The 23,704-nt window shown below is 36.5% G+C and overlaps 1 protein-coding gene across 15 annotated transcripts in view; it reads right to left on the bottom strand.

Annotated features, from left to right (window-relative positions):
- Positions 1–1,896: 1,896 nt before the first annotated feature.
- Positions 1,897–23,704, bottom strand: part of PIAS2 (protein inhibitor of activated STAT 2) — a 119,517-nt gene continuing 97,709 nt past the window's right edge. For 3 of the 15 annotated variants that reach the window (XM_055232941.2, XM_055232968.2, XM_055232950.2), the window contains 3 exons: positions 18,728–18,867; positions 13,088–13,125; positions 6,171–10,427 (listed from right to left, as the gene is read on the bottom strand). In XM_055232941.2, coding sequence (XP_055088916.1) covers positions 10,245–10,427; positions 13,088–13,125; positions 18,728–18,867 — 361 coding nt within the window. In that variant the 3' untranslated portion in view covers positions 6,171–10,244. Of the gene's footprint in view, positions 2,937–6,170; positions 13,126–16,133; positions 16,235–18,727; positions 18,868–23,704 lie in introns of those variants that run through there. The other 12 variants (XM_055232948.2, XM_063639869.1, XM_063639873.1 and 9 more) reach the window with 9 other exon arrangements.

Raw genomic sequence — 23,704 nt, 5'->3', positions numbered from 1 at the left:
ACTGTAAGTCTACAGGGGCCAACTCACTGCTAGTCCATTCTCTAATTCTCCAGTATTGCTATTTCAAACTAGCTGTTACCCTCATACATCATCCTCACCTCCTCCTCGCTTCTGGAACCAATCACATCAGTCACATGGTTCTCAAAGACATGAAAGCCAAACCACTAAGTAACTCTTTTAACTCTCTGCCATTCAAATGACACACATGCCTATGTCCACACATATCCCTTCATCTGCCTTTGATCTGGATCCCAACTTCCTCCTCCTGTTCAGGAACCTTGGTGTACCAATGATCTTAGTCAACCCCTCCTGCACCTCCCGCATTTTTACCTCTACTGATTCCATCTCACTATCCTATTAGCAGTTAAACATGAAATTCAAGTTTCTTCCACTAAAAAAAAAACACAAACAACAACAAAACACGCCAGGCACAGTGGCTCACACCTGTAATCCTAACACTTTGGGAGGCCAAGGCGGGCGGATCACCTGAAGTCAGGAGTTCAAGACCAGCCTGGTCAACATGGTGAAACTCCTTCTCTACTAAAAATACAGAATTTAGCTGGGTGTGGTGACGCGTGCCTGTAATCCCAGCTACTTGGAAGGCTGAGGCAGGAGAATTGCTTGAACCCAGGAGGTGGAGGTTGCAGAGAGCTGAGATCAGACCACTGCATTCCAGCCTGGGCAACAGAGAGGCTCCGCATAAAAAAAAAAAAAAAAAAAAACAATCCTTCAACCACATACAATTCTATTGCTGTAGCTCTGCCCTTCATAACAGTTTTTAAACAGTTGCCCATACTTGCTACTGCATTTCTTTACTTTGGGGTCCTCTCCCACCACAAACTAGGTAGACCCTGATCACTCCACTGAAATTGTTCTTGATGAAATTACCAGATACGGCCTGGTTAAGAAAGCCAAAGGAAGACAAAAATTACCATAATTCCTCATTTATAAGATTCATACTCATCCCTCCCCTACATTTTAATAGGATACATATTGAAGTACTTTCACTGACCAATGAAAGCAATGGGTCAGTTTAATTAGCAGGTTTTTCTTTAATGTCTTACAATCAGGTACTTAGATTCAATCAAATATGGTGTTGTTTTAAATGAAAGTTTTTTAAAAAATGGATACTTACTTTTTTAGGTTGTATCAGCAGCTTTTAACTCCACTAACCACTTGCTTCTTGAAATACTCTTATTTTTTGGCCTCTGTAATACCACGTTATTTTCCTTCAGTCTCAGCTGCTCCTTCTTGATCTCCTTGTGTTCCTTTTCCAGTCTTCTTTTCTCACTCATCAACTCCTCTGGATGAGTTCATCCACTTTCATAGTTTCAGTGCTACTACCCACCAACTGGTAGGATATGTCTATAGCTTGTCAAATAGCAGGTAGGCATGTCTTTCAGACATCAGGTCAACTGATTTTTGTTCCAGTTCCAAAGTATTGAGTCTAATAATCATTTGGGTCAGGTGGCTAGCCATCAGAGTGAGGATAAATTATGTTTACAATTATATTGTATCACTCAGTGTAGTGTACCTGACCCAGATAAGGTGGTCCTCAGTACATAACCTAGAGTAGATCATATGAAAAATTTCTCCAGCCTTTTATACACAGTAGGGTGGGTCTACAAGGAGTCGCTTACACTTTCAGGTTTAATACAACACCTATTCCCACATTATTATCCCCACTGTGCACTGCTCTACCCACCCATTAATGGCCCTTACGCCTGTAAGTTTTTGGAGTTCAGAAGTTGAGTATGCTGCCTTCCAACACCCCAGCATCCATCTCCCGTACCATCTACCCTAAACATGCACCTCCTTCTGTTTTCCTCTCTTGGTGAATGCTTACTGCTGAGGTATTATATATTCCAAAGGTATTGAATTTCCAGTCAGCATAAGTCAAGTGCAAATGGTTATCCACCATTTCTTCATCCACCAATATTTACTGGGCACCTTCTATGTATCACATATCATGTTAGGCTCTGGGATGCAAGTGAAAAAAGTTATCACCTCTGCCCTCATGGAGCTTACAATCTAGTAGGGGAAACACACAATATGCAAGGATTATTTTATGTATTAACAGTATATAAACAGGGTACTGTGATAATAGCTAGGAAACACTTGCTTTTTAGACAGAATGATTAAGAAAGGCCTCTGAGAAAGTAGTTAAAACTGGATTTGAAGCCTGACTCCTCAATTACAAGCTGCATGACCTTGGGCAAGTAAGTCGCTTATCCTCTCAGAATCTGTTTCCACATTGGTAATACGGACATAATCATACCAAACTCAACAAATTCTCATTACTACTAATGATCATGAAAACTCTTCAATGTCTCATCACTGTTTTACAAGGCCCTTCACGATCTATCTATGCATATTTCTCAATATTCCTTAGCAAACTTCCAGCAATTCGAAACATTTTCGGCCCTCTTTTTGGACAAGCTTTTAATCAGTCCTCACATTTCTCCACATTACTTCTATCAAATCATTGAGGTGCCTCATTTACATGCTCTTGTAGCACCCTATACTTTGCCTTTTACCATTAACATTGTAATCTCCCTATTTCACACCTCTGTTGATGCTACTGGAGCACAACTTTGGTGGGGGCAGGATCCTGTCTTGTGTTCCAAGTGCCTGATACAATGCCTGGCACCTAATATAAGCTCAAACACTTGATGACTGAGACCATTTGTATGCCAAGAAAAGCAGCAGTAGAGAGGTGAGGGACACGGAGATAAGAGAGAGGAAGTCTGACAGGGGAAGGTCCTGAAGATGACAGGAGGAGACCAGAGTCAGTTGGCCTTAAAGGCCTACCTCATTCTCTGAGACTGGAAACAAAAAAGGATGGAGGTGGTCATAGATGGGGAAGAAATCATGCTTTTGGACTGTCCCTTCTGTTTGAATTAAGCAGCGAAGTCATCTTCTGAGAAGGAAGTGGTCTGAAAAGAGAGCAATAACATTTGTTATAACTGATGAGAATGGGCAAAGGAACTATGCTACGTCATGTCGGAGGATGGATAGGTTACTGAGGATTTCTTCAAGGCTGCAATAATGAAAGAGCAGTCTGGACAAAGAGCAAAGAGGAAAACAGAAGGCGTGGTTCAGTACAAGAAAATGCTGGAGGTAAAGTAACCAAAACCTCACAGACCAACTTGGATAAATCACCTATAGAATGTTGAAGATATTGAGAATAATGACCAGAATCAAGGCAGGCAAGGAACACTGTGAGCCAAAGCTTCCAGCAAATCAAAGGGAATGATCAGGCAGTTGTAAGACTAGAGGTAGCTGATAGTATAACCTCTTGGCATGAGCTTCAGAGGCAGAGATTTTTGAGAGATGCGTAACGATGGAGTAGGGGGAAAGGACAGCAACCACTGTATCTTGAGATATGTAGAATGTGAACACAGCCCACGCTGGTGCGAGCTGTAGGGTATGGCAGGGCGTCAGGTGGCAGCCAAATTTGTAATGGGCAAGGCAGTGAAGAGAAAAATCAGAAGAGAAGGCTAAGATGTAGCCAAGTATGGCCTAGGAAGGGGATCAGTGACTGGGGGGTGACTAAAACATAATACAGAATGGAGATAAGTGAAGGCAAAAATGGATGACAAGGGAGGTTTGTACTTTTATTTAAAAGACTGCAGGAAAACCAGGAATGAGCCTCATGGATGCTTCATTTCTGAAATCCCATGCTTAACATTCATCACTGTCTCCCATACATGATTCGTCTTCACTCTAAACTGCCTCCTGTCTCTGTAAATACTGCCATTAACATCCAAGTTACCCAGACTTGAAAAATGGATGAAAAATGGGACTCAACCCTTACTCCTATATTCAGTCACTGAATCTTGAGTCTTCCTTTGAAATGGCTTCAGCGTCCACTCCTTCCTTATTACTCTGGCCATCATCTGAAACCAGTTCTCATAATTTTAAGTCTAGATTCCCCTATCAGTCTCCTGGATAGCAGAGCTAATCAACATCATTTCAGTTTACGCAGAGAGCTTTTGGGGTAAGTCTAGGTCAGACTCCCAAGTCCACTACTCATTCACTGTGACCTTGGGAAACTTACCTAAACCTGTTACATTTGTAAAATGGGGAATAACACCACTTTCCTCTGAGGAGCCACTGCAAGAATGAGACATTCTTGGAAAGTTCTTTGCACAATGCCTGTTACTGATTTTTTTTTTTTTTTTTTTTTTGTCTCACTCTGTCACCCAGGCTGGAGTACAGGGGCATGATCCTGAGTCACTGCAACCTCCGCCTCTCAGGTTCAAGCAATTCTCATCCCTCAGCCTCCCAAGTAGCTGGGATTAGACATGAGCCATCATGCCCTAATTTTTTGTACCTTTAGTAGAGATGGGGTTTCACCAAGTTGGCCAGGCTGGTCTCAAACTCCTGGCCTCAAGTGATTTGCCTGCCTTGGCCTCCCAAAGTGCTGGGATTACAGGCATGAGCCACCATGACCAGCCTAAGAATTCTTGATTTTTGGAACCTTGATTATAAGCTGCCTGATGTCTGGAACAAAAACTTCTGTAACACTCTATCCCACGTGTACTTACAAAACACTCTAAACACTTATTAAACAGTTTGATGAAGGCCAAAATAAAGAGGCATATGCTATTTTACAACACGGTAACACTCTTCATCACTTAAAATAATTAAGCTTTGAGAACACAAAATAAAGCTTTTTTAAAAAGCCATTCAGAAATAGGAAGCAGTTTGGGAAATAATGATTGTGCTATGCCAATCAAGAAAATGTTGTACCTGAAACATCTGAAGGTAGCAATCTGTTTTTTCTTTCCCTGCAGCTACCCTTATTGGAAACATAAGGGGATATAAAGTGAAAATAGGCAATGTTCGCCTGTTTTTATAGCTTTTAGCCTTACCACTTTTCAGTTTGGGGATGGAATGCCTTTGGTTCAGTAGATTCTACTGGCTTTGGGGAGCTCAGAAAGGCCATAATGGGGCCTACAGGAAGAGGAAAAAGAGAGCTGACCTCTTAAGTGCAGGCCTTAGGTACAAGAGGCTTTTTAAAAAAAGTGACAAAACTTTTGAACTAAAAATGGAAAACGTAGTCTGACAAAGACTATTTGTGCAACTTTACAGTGCCAGTAAAATGTGAAAAGCTTGGATAGCCATACGTAGGTGTTTCTGAAACATTCCAGATTATATATATATATATAATTTGTTTGTTTGTTTTTTGAGAGAGTCTTGCTTTGTTACCCAGGCTGGAGTGCAGTGGCACAATCTCAGATCACTGCAAATCCTCCACCTCCCAGGTTCAAGCGATTCTCCTGCCTCAGTCTCCCAAGTAGCTAGGACTACAGGCGCCTGCCATCACACCCAGCTAATTTATGTATTTTTGCTAGAGATGGGGTTTCACCATGTTAGCCAGGCTGGTCTCCAACTCCTGACTTCAGATGATCCGCCCGCCTTGGCCTCCCAAAGTGCTGGGATTACAGGCGTGAGCCTCCACACCCGGCCCATGTCAGATGTATTTAAAACTAAGAAAGCTTGGGAAAATCTCTGCCAATGATCTCCATATCAGTTAACCCCATTCCATAGGGTCAGAAAGGCAGAGGGTCTTAGTGCAGATGCCTGCATAAAGATAAAATGTTGCATGTTCTTGGAAAATATGGCTAGACCACTCTTCCCATACCATCTAGCTGCAGTATAAATTAGCATATCCATGTGGAAAAGTGGTATGAGTCAAGAACTCCAAAAGTGTTCATATACCCTTGACCAGAAATTCCACCTCCAGTATTTTATCCTAAGAAAATAATTTATACACAAAGACATTCATCACGGCATTATGAGATACAATCTAAACTGTTCAAAATAAGTAAAGGTTATATGAATCATGGCACATCCATAACAATGGAGTACCATAAAATTAATAATAGTTGACACAGTTTTAATGACATGGAATAATGCCTGTAGATTGAGGGGAAAAACCCCAAGATATAAATTACACTGAGAATGATGAAACTATGTAAAAATATGCAGAAGTAGCAAAGTCACTGGCAAGGAATATGCAAAAATATCAAGTGCTTTTTTTTCTGGTGACAGAATTATAGGCAATTAATTGTTATACTTTTCTGTATTGTCTAAATTTTCCACAATAAGCATGTACTACTGACATAAACAGAAAAAACAAACATTATTCAACCAGGCAAGCATTAAAGAATGGACATTGTATACAGCTTTATTTCTTTTAGGAATTGCAGGTTCCTAACAAAGTGGGGGTGAGGGGGGTGTTACAAACCAGTCACTAGGCAGGAACATTAGACTCCAAAAGCAGAGAAATGCTTAATTTTCTTCTACCTGTTTCACCACATTCATGTAGAACTGTAGTAAAAAAGATGGTGAATCAGGTTGAATCAATCTAAATAACAACTTAAAGCTCTCAAATCACATGAACCTAGGACCACTAAATCCAATGTCAGACATGTTTAAATGGTGCACTGCTCTACATTTTTCTATGATGAAAAGAGCTAGAAAATAATGGTAGTGTCATTACGACATTCCATGAAAATGGAGAAAATCTTGCAGGAACAATTAAGAAAATAAAAATGTTTACTCAAGGAAGAATGGTCCGGCTAAGTGCCTATTTATTTATTTATTTATTTACCAACTGAAGGCCAGAGAAATGAAGGCATACCTGTGAATTAAATTAATTTATAAATTAAATGAAGGCATACCTGTGAATTAAATTAATGCTTTAAAAAAAATTTACTTAATATACAAACAAATGTCAACTAATGAATACTTTATTGGCAGAAAAAAAAGACAACTTGGCTGGAAATGGTGAGTGTCTTGGACTGGTCTGAAGGAAGAACATCTGAAAGGTCTGAATGTCAAAGTCAGAACAGTCTCTGGTCAATCCTACTTTGCTTAAAATCCAACATTTTACCTTTCTTCAAATTCCTCAAGACTAAGGAAAACTTGGTTTTATACCAAGAATTATGAATCAACCTATATTCGCTATCCCTTACATCACATTTTCATTCTAGCTTTTCTGAAACACATTGCCAGATAAATGCCATATAACCTAAATTCACCTCAATGCTTTCATTTTGCCTTTACAATTATCTTAGGACAGATGCCAAGTTTTTATAATTTCAGGCCAGAAAATCCTGAAGTGGCTCACCTAATGGTCAGAAAGTGAGTGAGTGAAAACAGACCTCAGGCACGAAGCTATTTTCAGCACCAATTACACTGTGGGGGGTTACCAGAACAAGAAAAGGCCTTCGTAGATCTAAGTGAAGAAAGATAAAAACATTTTATTTCGGCCAGGCGCGGTGGTTCACGCCTGTAAATCCCAGCACTTTGGGAGGCCAAGGCAGGCGGATCACCTGAGGTCGGGAGTTCGAGACCAGCCTGACCAAAATGGAGAAACCCCATATCTACTAAAAATACAAAATTAGCCGGGCGTGGTGGTACATGCCTGTAATCCCAGCTACTCGGGAGGCTGAGGCAGGAGAATCACTTGAACCCTGGAGGTGGAGGTTGCAGTGAGCCAAGATCGTGCCATTGCACTCTATCCTGGGCAACAAGAGTGAGACTCAGCCTCAAAAAAAAAAAAAAAAAAAAAAAAAAAATTGATCTTAGGAGGCTGACAATTACAGTTCATTTCCTAAGATATTCCAGACAATCACTGGTTGGCTGACAGAATCTAGGTGACAGCTAAGATCACCCCTCTGAAACTCCCTTATGTTTGGTTAAGCAGAAATCTGGGCTAGCAAAATAAACTACTAGAAAGTCAGGGTCTGGATAAGAAACAGTGACCATATTAAAGGCTGATGGCTTAATAATCATGACACTGCCATAAGGCCAAAGTCATAAAGTACTAATGTTCAAGACAGATAAACAACGTAAGCCCCAATTTGAAGATGATAAACTTCAAAGTGTATTTTTTAAAATGCAAGTTGCCTGTATGAAATAAGTTAAAAATTTATATGTAATTTCAGTGTAAAACACCAAAACCGAACATTAAAACTGTTCACAGAAAATAGAAAAAAAAAAAAAAAAAACCAAATCACAATTACAAACGCACAGAGGTATCAGTTATAAGAACCAAGTAAATAAACTAATTTCTATTAATATTTTCATTTACTTTATAAACCTTTGTTGATTAAATTGGGGGAGTCTCTGACAATCTAAAGGGTAACAAAATAACAAATATACATCATTTCTTTATTAATCATACCACACAAATCAAGTTAAATTTTTTCTATCTGATTACAGAGTCAATAAAAATTGCATCTGTATTTACAGCAGCAACATAAAACTTTATTAGAAAGAAATACTGTATCTGGACCAAAAAACTGCAACATGGTTTGGAAATCTAATGACTAAGAAGGTAAAACTGGCAACTATGTGCAACTACTGCTCGTAGATTCGGGTTTTTTCCCCCCAACATCCTTAAAATAAGCAGCCCCCACAAAGGGATAATCCATTGAATAAGGAGACAATGTAGCCAAAGAAGGGATGATATGGAAAACCACATGAAATTAAATCAACATAAAAAGAACACACAAAGGCCATGGAAACTTGAGAAGGTGAAAGAAAAAAAAAAAAAAAAAACCCAAGCAAGGACAAGTCAGCTCCTTGGAGTTGCACCAACTCTTAAGTAGCATGTCCCTATTCTAACTGAAATTGATGAGTCCACACCTGGGCACTTCAGTTTGAGAAATCAATTGGTTGGACTGACCATTAAAAAAAGACTTTGTTTTTAAGGTAGATAAAGCTTAGAGAGAGAAAGCTAAACAGAAAAGTACTAAATCCTTGTGAACTCAAAAATGATTTAGGAAGTCAAATGAAGCAAACTAAAAAATTGGATGAAAATGTTTCTCTAAGAGTAAAACCCAGTTTTCTGTGTGATTTAAAATCAAACAAACACACTATAGAAGAGAAATTTTCAAAGTGCACCCAATAAAACCTCAGAGGTTCCCTGGAGTGTTTGGGGTAGCATAGATTGAGACAGGAAGTGGGTTCAGGCCCATCTTCCCCAACCCTTCTTCACTTTAATTCGAACATTTCTAATTCTCTTTTGTCTTTTGTAGTTTCATGTAAGATATCATTTTAAAAAAATGAAAAAAAAATCTAATGCTGTCCCTTTCCCTAAGTTTGAAAATCACTGCTGAGGTTGAAATTACATTGATGAGAAATATGATCATCATAAATCTAAAACACATTTTCTATGTAGTGCTACCAAAATACAAAGTTTCATCAAATATTTCACTACTATTCTGTAAAATAAATGAGAAAATTAAGTTCTTGGGAAGAAATTAAATTTTGTTATTACCACCTCCCAAAATCTGCTCTTCTGCTGGCTCCAAGATATCAATATTTGATAGTGTGAACAAATTTCTAACAAACATTCCAGTCACACCATACCCCAAAGACATTTCATTCAATGGCTGCGCGGTTTCTTTTTTGAGAAGGCAAGCCTCAAATTTATAGAAAACTCTAGAATGAAAAATGTACAATTACTAAAAACATAATAACACACATTATGTCAGGGCAGAATCTGCATAGTGCTTTTAAACATAATCACCAATGAAGAGTAGCCAAATTCCAGAACTTCACACAGCACTCATTAGCAAACAACGTCAAAGTGTAAATGATACGCAGGAAAAAAACCAAGTAACACAAATGCCATTTTTCTTTGATGGGCTCATGAAGAAAAGTGGAAATGCAGGACGAAAAGTGGAATCCAAGCTTTGGCCACGTACTGAAACTTCATTACTTCAATGAAACAGAGCAAATCTCCATGGAAAGGACTCATTCAGCAAACATTAAGTTCTTTCCATATATTTTTTTTCCTTCACGTAAGGTTAAACAGAAGTTGCTGTCGTTCTAGAATCAGTGATTACAATGTTTTTTTTTTTTAATTAGAAAAAAGGTTACTTGAATATTTACATAATTTTATTGCTCTTTATTTTAACAAAAACTTTTTTCACTGATTTGTAGACTCCATCCATTAACGTATGAAAGTGAAATCCATCTCTCAGGAAAATACAGTTATGGCTGAATGTATCTGATGCTGAGAGTACAGCATAATTAAGAAAAATCCTTGCATGTCATTTGGTTCTTGTTGCAGTCTTCTGTGTTCACCTCTCAGAAAGCAAAAGAATCCACTTGACTTTCAATAAATACCAAATTATTTAAAAAAAAAAAGTTTCCACAGACTAGAGATCCAAGAAAAAGCAGTTCTGATGAATGATTCCCAGAATCAAGTGAGTCCTCCTTTAGTCCAATGAGATGATGTCAGGAATATTACTTCCACTGCTGGTTATGACCCCTGTCTCACTCCTGCTGCTGGATGAACTAACATGAGTACTGCTTTCATGGGAGCTGGTGGTGGTGACAGACGTACTGCTTGCTGTTAAGGGTGAGGTAAGACTATCCAAAAACATAGGAGGACAGTACTGCTTGAAACAAACAATGATGCCAATGAGGAAGAGGCTACTTGATTTTAAATAAAGAGACTAGAAATTATTAGATATGCACAAACAATAGTCACATACTTAAATCCCAGTGGGATTTAAAAATTGCTCAAAACTTCACATCTTTGGGTGGAAGGTGGCATGAATTTAGCTATTTAACATTATTTAGAGAATGCAGCATATATTCTTGATTCTCTCTAAACTTGTGGAACTTGTTTGCTGACCACATACAAAAGGTAAAGTACAATACTAAATATTGGCCCTCATCTCAAAAAGAATTTGCTCCCTAACTGTATTTAGTTGGGTGTCAATTTTGAAAGAATTGTTGAGCTTACACCGGCATTTTTGCTTAATAACATTTTTAAAAATATTTGTTAGCCTTTCCCGGTGTGAACTGAGTATCAAACAGATCCTTTATGAATGTTAAGGCTGACCAGCTGAATGATAGCATTGGACTCCTTTGTACATAAACATAAAATACTTGTGTCATCAGAATGACAACATTCATTCTAAAACACAGAGTACACGGTAGCTAGCTATCACAGGATCCTCAGGACAGAAAATTATCTCAGGTAATCACAAAGTTTTACAATAAATGTTAAAGAAGATCTAACCTAATCTTCTCGTGATGCCTGCTTAACACCCCTTTCCTAGTGCTCATATTTCACAAGTCCCCTTACAATCCTGGTTACTGATGCCAAACAAGTACAAACCTGAGTGTACTACTCTAATATTAACAGAGGAGTGAAGAGAGGCGAGCCAAAAGCATTATATCAGTGTAGAATATTTTATGTGAGAAACGACTGCACTGACTTTAGCAAAACAAGAGGTCTAGTGATATCCTGCAAGAGATGTTTTAAGTTTGTCATTAGTTCAACTGTATGAAAGATCAGTAAGGATATCTGATTCATATTCCCCATTCTAAAGATTACGCAGCTTATCATTAGAGACACTGGATTACGGAACAGGAATTTAAAAGTCAAGTTGTTTAGACTACATGATTTCCAAGGCCGGTGAATAAAACAGGAACAACAGTCCCAGGTTTAAGTTGCCAGTCAGAGGGACAGCAACAAGTAAAATTCAGACTGCCCTTCAAAAGAACAAGTTATTTAATGCTTTGGATAGACAACTGTTTTGGTTCATCAATAAAATGAATGCCACACACAGAGTCAAGGGACATTAGTTACAGGGAGAAGAACAGTTCTTAAAGAGCTTCCAAGGAGCTCTAAAGATAGTTGAATTGTCCGGTATTAAAACTCTTTTCTAAAATCAAATCAATTTCTAACTTTCCACTAAAATTGGGGAGTAAATCTAGACCAAAGCCCAGAAACTTACATTTTATTCCTGCTGCCTCTCAGTCAGTTTTTGATTGCCTTATAGGAAAAAGATACTCATTTATGAAAGTTGTGCTAGATGCTACAGTCCTGCCATCAACAGGCTCTGTGCATTGAATTCTTAGTAGTATTCAGATTGCAGCCACTTAAGTTCTAACCCAGCATCCCTTATTGTAGCTACAATGACAAGAATTAAGGGATAATGGAGGTCAAGTAGTAAAACCTAAGGATTCTATGGCAAACTGAAGGCCCCACATCACCCTTCTACTACTGACTCACCAAATAAGTTAGACCACTACTAAATATACAAAACAGAGCTATGAAATAAAAACCTCTAGGTTCCAAGATAATTTTTTTTAAAAGAACTGGTCACATAACAATTAGTAATCCTTATATCTGAAGAATCCATTTCCTAGAAAAATACATGGATACTTTCACTAGGTACCTTTGTTATATATACTGCTATAATGAGGTCAACTCCAAATGACAAGAAATTCCTCAGTCTGCACATTACCTTGGGCCCAAATTTCTGGTGCTGTTCATGTAATCAGATACAGAGTACTGAAACAGGAGGCTGATACAGGACCTGTGCTTAGCTGACTGAGCAGCCCATGAAACAGTGACCCGTGGTTCTTCCTCCATCCCTCCCTATACTCAACTCCTCTCAAAGTCTTTTGTTCTATGTCATTTTCTCCCTTCACTTTTCTCATGCCTTCTCCTCCTCTGCTCTGCCTCTGCTATAAGCCTGTCTGTGCAATCCATGCTCACTGCAAGGTCTTCATGTTGGGACACCGGGCTATTAGGCTTTCTCATCTTTGACAGAGAAAACGGGGATGATTGACATATAGCAACTTTAAACTGGGGCCTCCCCAAAGTCCAAATCTGAATGTCTTTAAAAACAATGAAGAATCAAATTAATGAGTCAAGTCTGTCTAATCAGGTTTAGCTACTGATTTTCTATGTACAGAATGTTTTAGCTAAAAAATAAAACTATATTTGTAAAATTTTAAGTTCTAGCCACCCAGCACTGCTTCTATTCATTCTACTCATTCAAATGCTTGTAAGAGATGCCAACTGATTAAGCTAAATAAAACAGAATTTAAAATTCAGATATTAAAGACAAAAATCATAAACTGAAAACAACTTTATTCCTTCAAATAAAATTGTGAAATATTTGCACAGTACTTCCTTTCCATCAATGTAAGTAATTCAGAGTTGACTGTCCTGATTTTATGCAACTGGTCATTTTTAGTTAGTATGACATAACCAACAATCAAATACAAATTAGTTGCTTAAATTCAGGATACATACCTGGGGATCAACTGGAATAAGGGAAAGAAAATCCAAACCTAAAACAAAAATGCTTTGTTAATAGTTGTCTCTTATTTTGGGAGACCAGAATTATTTCCCTAAATCATCTTTATTTATCACAAATCACAAAACATTTGTGGTAAGTGCTTACCACTCTGTCACAGGGAAGTTCTATACCATGATCAGTGATACTTGAAGTGTTTAAAACCCAAAGATGAATATATTCTCTGATAAAACAACTGGAAAAACTAGCTCCCAGAGACTCAAAGGCAGAAGTCCAAAAATTTCCAGTGAAGGACTAGTCAAAACAAATGTTTCCCCCTTTGCCACTTAACAGAATGAGAAGCAATAAAAATGATGAGCTAATGATCTGGATTTGAACCATCTAAAAAAAAAAACATACTTAAGCTCTTAAGATATTTCACATTTATTTTTCAGAAATACAGAGGTTCATCTAAGTATCGCTTCTTAAACAGATGTCTATTTCAATGATAGCTCTCTGTCCCCGCTGTCCCCACATCAAGAGCAGTACATAGTCCAACGCTCTGCACAAAGCACACACTCGGGAATTGCTGCGCTAACAGGGTTATCAAGGGTTACTGGGTTCTGAGCTAATATAATTTTCTGAACCAGAGAACTGTAATTGTCCAATTCGATTTTAGAAAGAGGAATGTGTAAAAGGTTGTCCGGTAATATACTTTTGACGTATTCAAGTAATAACAATAAATGAAATTTTTAGGTTTTAAAAGTCTAGTAATAAACTTCAACATCAGTTCACCTAGACCTCCCTGTGTGACTAAACTCCCTTTAATTATTTCAAAACATTAAAAAAGAAACCACAGGTCATTAAGACAGGCCAATTTCTATTCAATTCTGTGAATTTTTATGTTGGCATTCAGAGACACCCCAAATATAACCACCACACAGAGAAAGTCTGACATTATGCTTTTATGCAAAATAGAGAATATCAGTGGGGACACTTAAAATATTTACTAACCAGTATGAATTTATAACTCAAAAAATTTAAATATATTTATTCTCTCATAATCTCCAAATAAGGGTATTACAAAAATGTTTATCAAGTGATACAAGCTATAGCACCAATCATTTGAAAGAAATCATTCCAACGATTTCTAAAGCCTTTTGAAAATTGTTGCTATAGATTTTTTTTTTTCTCCTTTTTTTGGGAGACACTGAGTCTGCTCTGTTGCCCAGGCTGGAGTGCAGAGGCACAATCATAGGTCACTGCAGCCTTTACCTCCTGGCCTCAGCCTCGCAAGAAGCAGGGGCTACAGGCATGTGTCACCATGCCCAGCTAATTATTATTATTATTTTTTTTGTAGAGAGAGGGTCTCGCTATGTTGCCTAGGTTGGTTTAACTCCAGAGCTCAAGCAATCCTCCCGCCTCAGCCTCCTAAAGTGCTGGGATTATAGACATAAGCCACCACACCCAGCTTGCTGTAATTTTTCATTTCATATGTCTGTCACTAGCTATATGATATGGTGGTTTGAGCCAATACTAAACCAAAGAGAATTACAACAAACTTTTCCAATGACTTCTCTATTAAAATGACAATAGGTGAGATATCTCAATAAGCAGACTTTGTCTTCATATTAATACTATTCAGTAAATCCTCTCTCTGCTTCTGCCAAATTTGTCATTCAAAATTTGTCTAGCCCTTGTAATACCTTCAGAGTTTTGCATTTTCAATATTTCTATTATTAAGTAAAAAAAGTTTATTGGAACGTTTTGTTCTGCTTCAAATGGTATAACCGTTTTCTTTTTACAGTAGCTTCTATCTTTTCAGTTTTTCAGTTTTCTTCATTTTTACAATAGCTTCTACCTTTTTATAGTTTTTCAGTTTCATATGTTCAATCACCTTTAATATTTGTTGTATCTCTCAGTTCATGTTAGTAACTGAAACCTTTTTATAACGCTAAGTATTGACAATGGTGTTGGAATATTGTGTACTGAAGCCAAGCCACTCAAAAATGCTCATTTTCTAAATGTTCAACTATTTCAATTTCATAATTTCAATTAAAATAAATATGCAAGCTTGATATAAAACAGTTTGAAAATTATATCAAGACTGTGTATTTATTTTAATTGAAATTAAAAATTGAAGCTCTATCACCAGAGAATACCCACTGAGGATCCTATTTTCGTTATTTCAATTCCAGTTCTTCAGATGTACTGTAATTCTCTTTGATGATTTCATGTGTGTGGTAAATATAAAGTTTATTTAGAAAACAATTAAGAGATTTACTTATCTGCATATTGATACCTCATCCATGGAAAATTGAATGTGATGACTTATACAACACCATAATAAAATACCTAGAAATTTTTCTAAAATTTTGATTGGAATTCTAGATTGTTTACCAAGCATTACAAGGGTGCTGTCTATATAAAACCTGTTTAATGTAAATATTTCTCTCACTGAAACCATTTTTTTCTCAAGTACTAACAGTAAAGTTTGATATGGTATTTTAGATGCTATTCTTTCTAGCAAAAAACGAAACCATCAAAGCCTTCTTGCATTTTACATTTTAAGCAGAATATTAAAACTCTTATATGAAATCAAGTTTCATCAGTAGTGATTAAAATTTTACTGCCTTGTTTCATAAGTTTAGCAAAATGCTGTTTCTTATTTCACCATAAGTTTCAATTGCAGCGTGTCATACTGATATATTTTTATGCCCTCCTAAGTATTTCATGGTTGAAAATGCTCAATTACTTTTAACTAAAAAGCAGGTAGTGTTAACATTATTTTATTAACACTGATAAAATTTTAATTTAAAAATTTTAAGTGCTTCACTGTGAAATTGACTCAGATTTTTTCTCATTGATGACAACATATTTTCCTTATTTGAGTCATAAACTTTAACAAAACATAACTGCTACATGATTAAATATGTAAATGTTTAGCACTTTCAAATTTTAATGATACAACTTTTGAGCACCATTCACACCTGACAATATGGCACTAGCAATAATAAGGCAGTCATATTTTTCCTTGAAATAATCAAGCTGTTTTCCACTCCATAAATACAAATTATTTGTTTTATTTTGTATTCACTGTTGCACAGTATCAGAAGATGTTCCAAGCTTCAGTTCATTATTAATATCATTTCTTCTTTGTTCTCCTGCAGATTCAGAAGATTCATGTTTATGATGTTTAAAAGGAATGTTAAGAAATGTATTAAAACTTTGTTATCTCTCCATTCTTGGTGTTCTATTTAATATTTTATTATAAATTATTAAGTTTATCAATACCAAAACTCTTCACAGTATGACTAACTACATAAAAATTATGCATAAAAATAAAACCAAATTACTAATCACAAAAGAGCACATTAATAATAAAATCAAAGTAAAACTAAACTATTTAGATAAAGTAACTGCTACATAATTCATACATGATGATAAACTAGCAATTCTTCTACAGCACAATAGATCCTATTCTATTCAGTTATCAACTGGTAAGAAAGCTTTTCAATAATAACAACCAGTATATCACCATAATTGTTAATATTGGCTAAATATCAGCCTTGGGTATTAGTCTTGTTTGCTCAATATCAGCTTGAAATGCATTTTTACCAAATGCCCAGTTCAGACATATTTTACTGCATTTTTCTCAAGTTTGCACATTTCTAAAAAGAAATAGTCTCACTTTACGCCCAAATTTTGAAATAATGTAAATTTCCCCCAATTAAAAATTAATCCAGGTTCACAGAACTGAAAAACTATCAGGGCAAGTGATTTGTAAATTGTGTCTATGCTACTGCTAAATGGTAGGATCACTTTAATGAACAGAAATGCTCATTATCTTTTTTCAGGATTAATTTTTAATTCAAGGTCTTTAGGAAATAAATCCTTTCAGAATGCTTGCTTATAATACATACTGAGATGACATGCAGACACTCTTCCAACTAGCCAATGTTACAGCCATAAAAGGCAGCTGGGAATTAAGAATCTCTGAATTTCCATCTTTGTCACCGACATGAATCCTCACCTGTACCTTAGCATCAGACTTTGTATATACTTTACAAATACTTTACAATTTGTGTTAGCTGGGTCTACAAAGAACTTCTTAAAATACCAACTCCCAAGTTACATATGGAGTAACTATATCTAAGAAGCAAAAAATAATTTTAAAAGCCTTTTTTTTCAATGGATACTATAAAATGTCTATTCTTTTCCACTAAATTTTATTCACATAATCTAAACAAATTTCAAGTAGCAAAATTATACTGAGCCAATTATCGATTGTTTCAGTAACATAAATTTTCATCAACAGGATAAGCATTGTGCTTAAAATAAAGACCTCACTAAGGGGAGAACAATAATAAATCATAGGTCAAAATTAACTTCATAAATCTAGAGAAGAAAACTAGTAACATGAGGAGAGAATTGTATTCCACTAAAAGGGCCTTCAGAGAGAAGGGAAGTCATGAATGTACTGGTTCTAATTTGCTCAAATATAATTGACAGAAATGTCTGCAAAAGCAATAGCTATGGAGAGAGGGAAGAAGAGTAAAGAAGGGAAGTTTAAATTTTGTAATATGGCCTTGGTTGCAGAAGTCCTGATACTAAGGTAATTCTAGCAACCTTAATATTTTACAGTAGATTCCCCCTTATCCAAGGTTTTGCCTTCTATGATTGCAGTTACCTGTGGTCAACTGCAGTCAGAAAATACCACATGGAAAATTCCAGAAATAATTCATAGGTTTTAAATTACACACTACTCTGAATAGTCTGATGAAATCTCATGCTGTACTGGCTCCATCATGCTCCATCCCACCCAGGACATGAACCATTCCTTTGTCCAGTGGCTCCCAGCTTTGTCACTCAGTAGCCATTTAAGTTATCAGATTAACTATCTCAGTACACAGTGCTTCTGTTCAAGTAACCCTTATTTTAACTTAATAATGGCACCAAAGTGCAAGAGTAGTGATGCCAGCATATTGTTATAATTGTTCTATTTTATTACTAGTTATTGCTGTTCATCTCTTACTATGCCTTATTTAAAAATTCAACTTTATCATGAGTATATCTGTATAGAAAAGAACAGTATATAGGGTTCTGTAATATCTGTGGTTTCGGGATTTACTGGGGGTCCTGGAACTTATCCCCCGTGGATAAGGGGAAACTACTGTACATATAAAAGATATCCCAAGTATTAAGCCCCACTCTAGGGAAACAAATGGTAGACCCTATCTTTGTAAGGAGAATAAAACCCACAGCTTGTAGGAAAAATCAGCCCCAAACAACATCAGTATATTCTGAAGTTCTGATGAGCTACCAAGAAGAGTATGAGAAAATATTTTCCCTTCACCTGTGAGGTTCTATAATAAAGAAACCAAGAAAAAGTTTCTAAGTACAAATTCTCCAAAAGGGAGAATAAAATCTCTGATGTTTACTATTCTACTATATTTCTCATCACCAGGACTCTACAGATTGCTCTGTAGTTAAAATAACAACTGGATGTGATGTATAAAAACAGATAAGATCTTTACCTGAAGCCTTCAAATTTCCTTAGCACTTCTATTGAAAATTTCAAAACTATATTGGCTTCACAGATTAAGATTAAAAAAAAAAACAACTTTCATAAAAAAAAACAAAAACACTCCACATACCTGGCAAATCTGATGACATGCTTGATATTGGCGTATGGTGGAATGGTACTGAGTAGTCTGTTAATGAAGGCGGAATAGCAGCAGGATCAACCGAAGTCACACTGGGCACCCTTACAGAAGATGGCTGATACATGAGAACCCTGTTTTAAATAGCATGGGAAATTACAAACAATCTGGCTGTTAGTTCACAGGAGAGAAGAGCTGCACCACTGGGCATTCTCAGTCGTTCGTTCACCAGTTTCAGCACAACTATATGGCAGCTACTCACTACACAGCACTCCACTCTACTCTCCTCTCCCATAACAGTCTTCATTTTAACATGAACATATCTTGGTTCTCAACAGCAGCTGCGACATAAGAGCAAGTTGATATTCAAACACAATGTACAGTGCTGGAGTGAGATATAACACTTTCATCCACAAATAGAAATAGACATCACTTTTATTAATGTATATGTAATATGTATATGGGTAGCAGTGATTTTATCTATAAAGAAATTTAAAACTAACATAGAAGATCCCTAAGGTTTGATTTAAATCAGGGAACCTTGAGAAGTGAAGCTACTCACTGTAGCACAACCCAAATTTCTTCAAGTCTAACTTGAATTGTATTAATTATTTGCAATCTTTTCTGGGAATCATCTGAGCAAAATTACCCAATCTTAAGGCCGACCAACTTGATGGCAATAGGCCACAATCAGAAACAAGGATGAATGTTCAGGATTTAAAATATAATATCCAGAAATAAAAATGCTGGCTACCATGATAGCACCTACCGGGTAGGTGAAATCCCAAGAGAGTTTATGATTTTAAAATTAGCTGTTCATGCTACCAAAAATACAAATTAAACATATGTAATAAATACTTCACAACTGGTATTATATAAAACTGTATATACACTATAGAATTACTTTATAATTTCAAGAAGCAGTATAATTAAACATACTTTTGAAAAAGTTCAAGCTTAAACAGAGATTTTTTTGCATTCTTCCTATTTAACCTGCATTTTCTCTTAGCCCAGGGTAAATAACTACAACTTCACAAGAAAGACATCCTTGAATGTATGTAGGAAACTGAGCATCGTTACTGGTCTTATGGTTGATGGTGGGAACCATGGTCACAAAGCTAGACTGGGATAACCTCTGGGCATCCTTTCCCTTTCCTGTTATTGCTGATTATTAAATATCAGTAATAAGAAATGATGACAAATTGCATGATATTCTTTGTACTCTGACAAACTATTTCATAACCTCGATTTAAATGTCAAACCACTTAAATATGGATATCACTACAAATGTGGAAAACAGTCATCTTGAGAGTACATACATTGTTGAGTTGGCAACTATGTTAGTCTCAGAAAAGTGAATAAATAACATAGGTCAGAGTTCAGAAATCTTTGATCAAAAACTGATCCATTTAGGAAGCTTGTAACATATAATATGTTTGAGGCAATAACATAAGCCTGGTATTTGAAAATACACTTTCCCGAGGTAGATAAAGACAGAAGGAAGTTATCTTCCAAAAATCAACCACATGTCTGTAGGTTAGAATCTGGAGATTTCTTGGCCTCCAGTGCTACTCGAAGACCTAAAACCACAAGCAGTATTTGAGCAATGTTAGAAAAGGCAGACTCTGGAGGAAAAAGAGAAGTTGGGAGGAGATAAAATAAGTTATATTGTATCTAAAGCTCATCTTTTTTGGAGGTTTGAAAACAGTGGTCCTCCACAGGGATCAAAGGAGAACAGGACATCATCAAAAGTTTTTCAAATAACATGAGACCACCTCTCACACACAAGAGTTTATATGAGAAACTGGAGGAAGGACACAGTGGATAAAGAGGAGAGAGAGAGACTGGGGTATATGTGAGTGCTGGGGAGGGGACTAAAGAAGTGGCTCTGATTATTCTGGCTGTCTCAAAGTATTAATATCTTATTGTTTTTAAAATGTTAACAGGCAGGCTTTGAAGACCAAATATATATAAAGTTTCATTTAATTTAAAAAGTTTCTACTTAAAAGTACATTTAGAGCCAGGCAAGGTGGTTCACACCTCTTATCTCAGGTCTTTGGGAGGCCAAGGCAGGAGGATTGCTTGAGCTGGAAGTTTGAGACCAGACTACGGAACATAGGGAGACCTTGTATCTACAAAAAATTAAAAAAAAAAAAAAAAAAAAAAAAGCCACATGTGCTGAAGTATGCCTAAGGTCCTAGCTACTTGAGAGGCTGAGGCTGAGACTGTTTGAGTCCAGGAGGTAGAGGCTGCAGTGAGCCATGAATGCTCCACTGCACTCTAGCCTAGACAACAAAGCAAGACCCCGTCTCAAAAAAAAGTACATTTAACCTATCGTGTTTTTTTTTTCTCTGCCACTGAAATAAACTAAAAGACTTTCTGGTACAAGAAAAAGCCAATGAATGTCTTTCTCCCACTCCCCCTTCTCTTCCTTTGCTATTTCACACTGGAGATTTTCTTTTGTTTTGATCCTGATTGACCCTTCAACTTGAAATAGACTTACACGTAACAACAATAACAGAGCTCCCTTTCCTTCCCTGATCCTTTGACTTACATCTATAAAGGAGTCAAGTGAATGTCCCTACACACCTGTCTGTCACTACAGTAACACCTAATAACTGTACGTGTCCTGTCAGTAACATGAAACTTTAAATGAGTAAATAGCTATTCCTTACTTAGGCAACACCAAAAGGTTGACTGCCAAAATATGTGAAATGTGAAAATCCAATGGGGGTACAAATTAGTAAATCAACATATAAAATCTCAGCAAACATATGAAAAGCTAAACTATTTAGTGTTGGTTAATTCCCACTACCTGAATGTTGCAACCATTAATACAAATTCAACTTTACATGGAATGGCTTAAAGTAGTCATTAGTTAGGATTATCAAATTACATACTGGTAGCAGGTTTTTGTTATCGGAATCCTCACAAGGACCACATTCAGAAACAAAATGATTCTAAAGCCTATGCAAAAAATAGATATGAGTAACAGATTCCACGAAAAAATGTAAATGGCTATGGATGGTGAAATGATGGATGTAAAAATGTGATGCTACATGTTAATAAAAAGATTTAAAGCTTTTAAAACTTGTTACTGCCTCTTCCTAGGATTGGTAAACACACACACATACATGTATACATTATGCAAGTGATCATTTATATTTTAAACGTTTGTAACTTTATCCATAATATCACAGCACAAAAGTGAATTGCTAGAATGCTGCTATATAGCAAATATTAGTATTCCGGATTATATGCTGGATCAGAGAATTGCATGAAACTCACATTTGGCTCAGACTTGGATGTCTGAAAATAGGTTGACCATTTCTATTTATAACCCTGAAGTTCACTGTATGCTCCCACTTTATGATCATAAAAGTATAAAAAAGATGCAATTTTGCTACCAATTCTTAATGATTATTAATCTGGAGACATATAGATTTATCCTTATTATGTTTCCTGTCTTTAGAATACCTTCTTATTAAGGCAAAGCAACCACTCATTTTTCAGAAGGGGCATAATATGTAAAATTATCTTTTAATATGGAAAAACATCAGAGGTTTTCTAAATGTCTTAAGATTAACATACAAGTTTCTTCTGACAGGTATTATAAGACTGCATTTAAAACTCCAGTTCATATGCAAAGAAAGGGAATAGTACTGCCATCAAAATGGCAATGATTCTCTCTAGGTGAGATATTTTTTGCTTTCTTCTTGGTGCTTTGTAAAATTGTTTATAAGAATAATTTTTACTAAAATAATAATACCTCTTAAAAGATAGTTGCTCACAGGCCAGGCATGGTGGCTTACGCACTTTGTAAACCTAGCACTTTGGGAAGCCAAGACAGGTGGATGGCTTGAGCTCAGGAGTTCGAGACCAGTCTGGGCAACATGGTAAAACCCCATGTTTACAAAAAAATACAAAAAAAAATTAGCTGGGGGTGGTAGTTCCAGTTACTTGGAGGGCTGAGGCAAGAGGATCGCTTCAACCCAGGAGGTCAAAACTGCAGTGAGCTGCGATCACACCACGGCATTCTAGCCTGGGTCACAAACTGAGACCTTGTCTCAAAAAATTAAAAAAAAAAAAAAAAAATAGTTGCTCACATAATTTCGGGGCTGTAAATTAGAGTGTTTTCCTGATTTCTCATTCTCTATTCTTTCTCACTTGCTTACTATCTTTGGTGGCCAAGAAATCCTATGATAAACTTACACAGCATAGGAAAACCATAAAAACTCTAGATGCTGAACTACAAGAAAGGATATGAAAAGGACAACCAAGAACAAAGCCACAAAAGTCTAAGGGTAGGAGGGGATCACAGAGATGATATAACTACAGCATGAGCCTCTACTATGACACTGTGGCAGGTGGCAGCCACTCTAACACAGAAAATACGATTTTGAGACAAAAGATTAAATTTCCTAGTATTCAGAAAGCTCTAATAGAAAGTTTATCCATGTATCTTTAGTCCACTGGACCTAAATCTGGTAATAAAGAACAAACTTAATCCAGCTAGCCATTGTCTCCCTTTTAAGAACTACAAGGTGGCTATCAAATAATCTCTTCTCCTGGTTTAACAGCTTCAGTCCTTAAGATCCACTCATCCATCTTGCTCCAGATTCAACTATTCACCTTCCTGTTCCCCTGCTCTGGCCATACTCATTTGTTAATACCATTCTTGATGATCGACACTGACTGAAATGCTCTGAGAGTCATATAGCCTAAAATGGAACAAAACCGGCATGGTATGGATCCTGGACACTATGCTTATTTTATTAATGCTAAGAACAAATTGATTTCAGTAGTGAACTCTTCAAACCATTAACTGAAACCTGACATTTGAAAGAGTTTATATCAGAAATGGCAATTAATTTACTGAAAGCCTTTCCAATATCTATGAAGATGACTACAAAGTTGTCCTTATGACAAGATCCATCTTATCAATGTATTTCCTCATATTAAAACACTCCT

Source organism: Symphalangus syndactylus, chromosome 1 (genome assembly GCF_028878055.3).
Source record: "Symphalangus syndactylus isolate Jambi chromosome 1, NHGRI_mSymSyn1-v2.1_pri, whole genome shotgun sequence".
NCBI classification, from domain to species: Eukaryota; Metazoa; Chordata; class Mammalia; order Primates; family Hylobatidae; genus Symphalangus; species Symphalangus syndactylus.
This window is presented reverse-complemented; position numbering and strand designations above follow the sequence as displayed.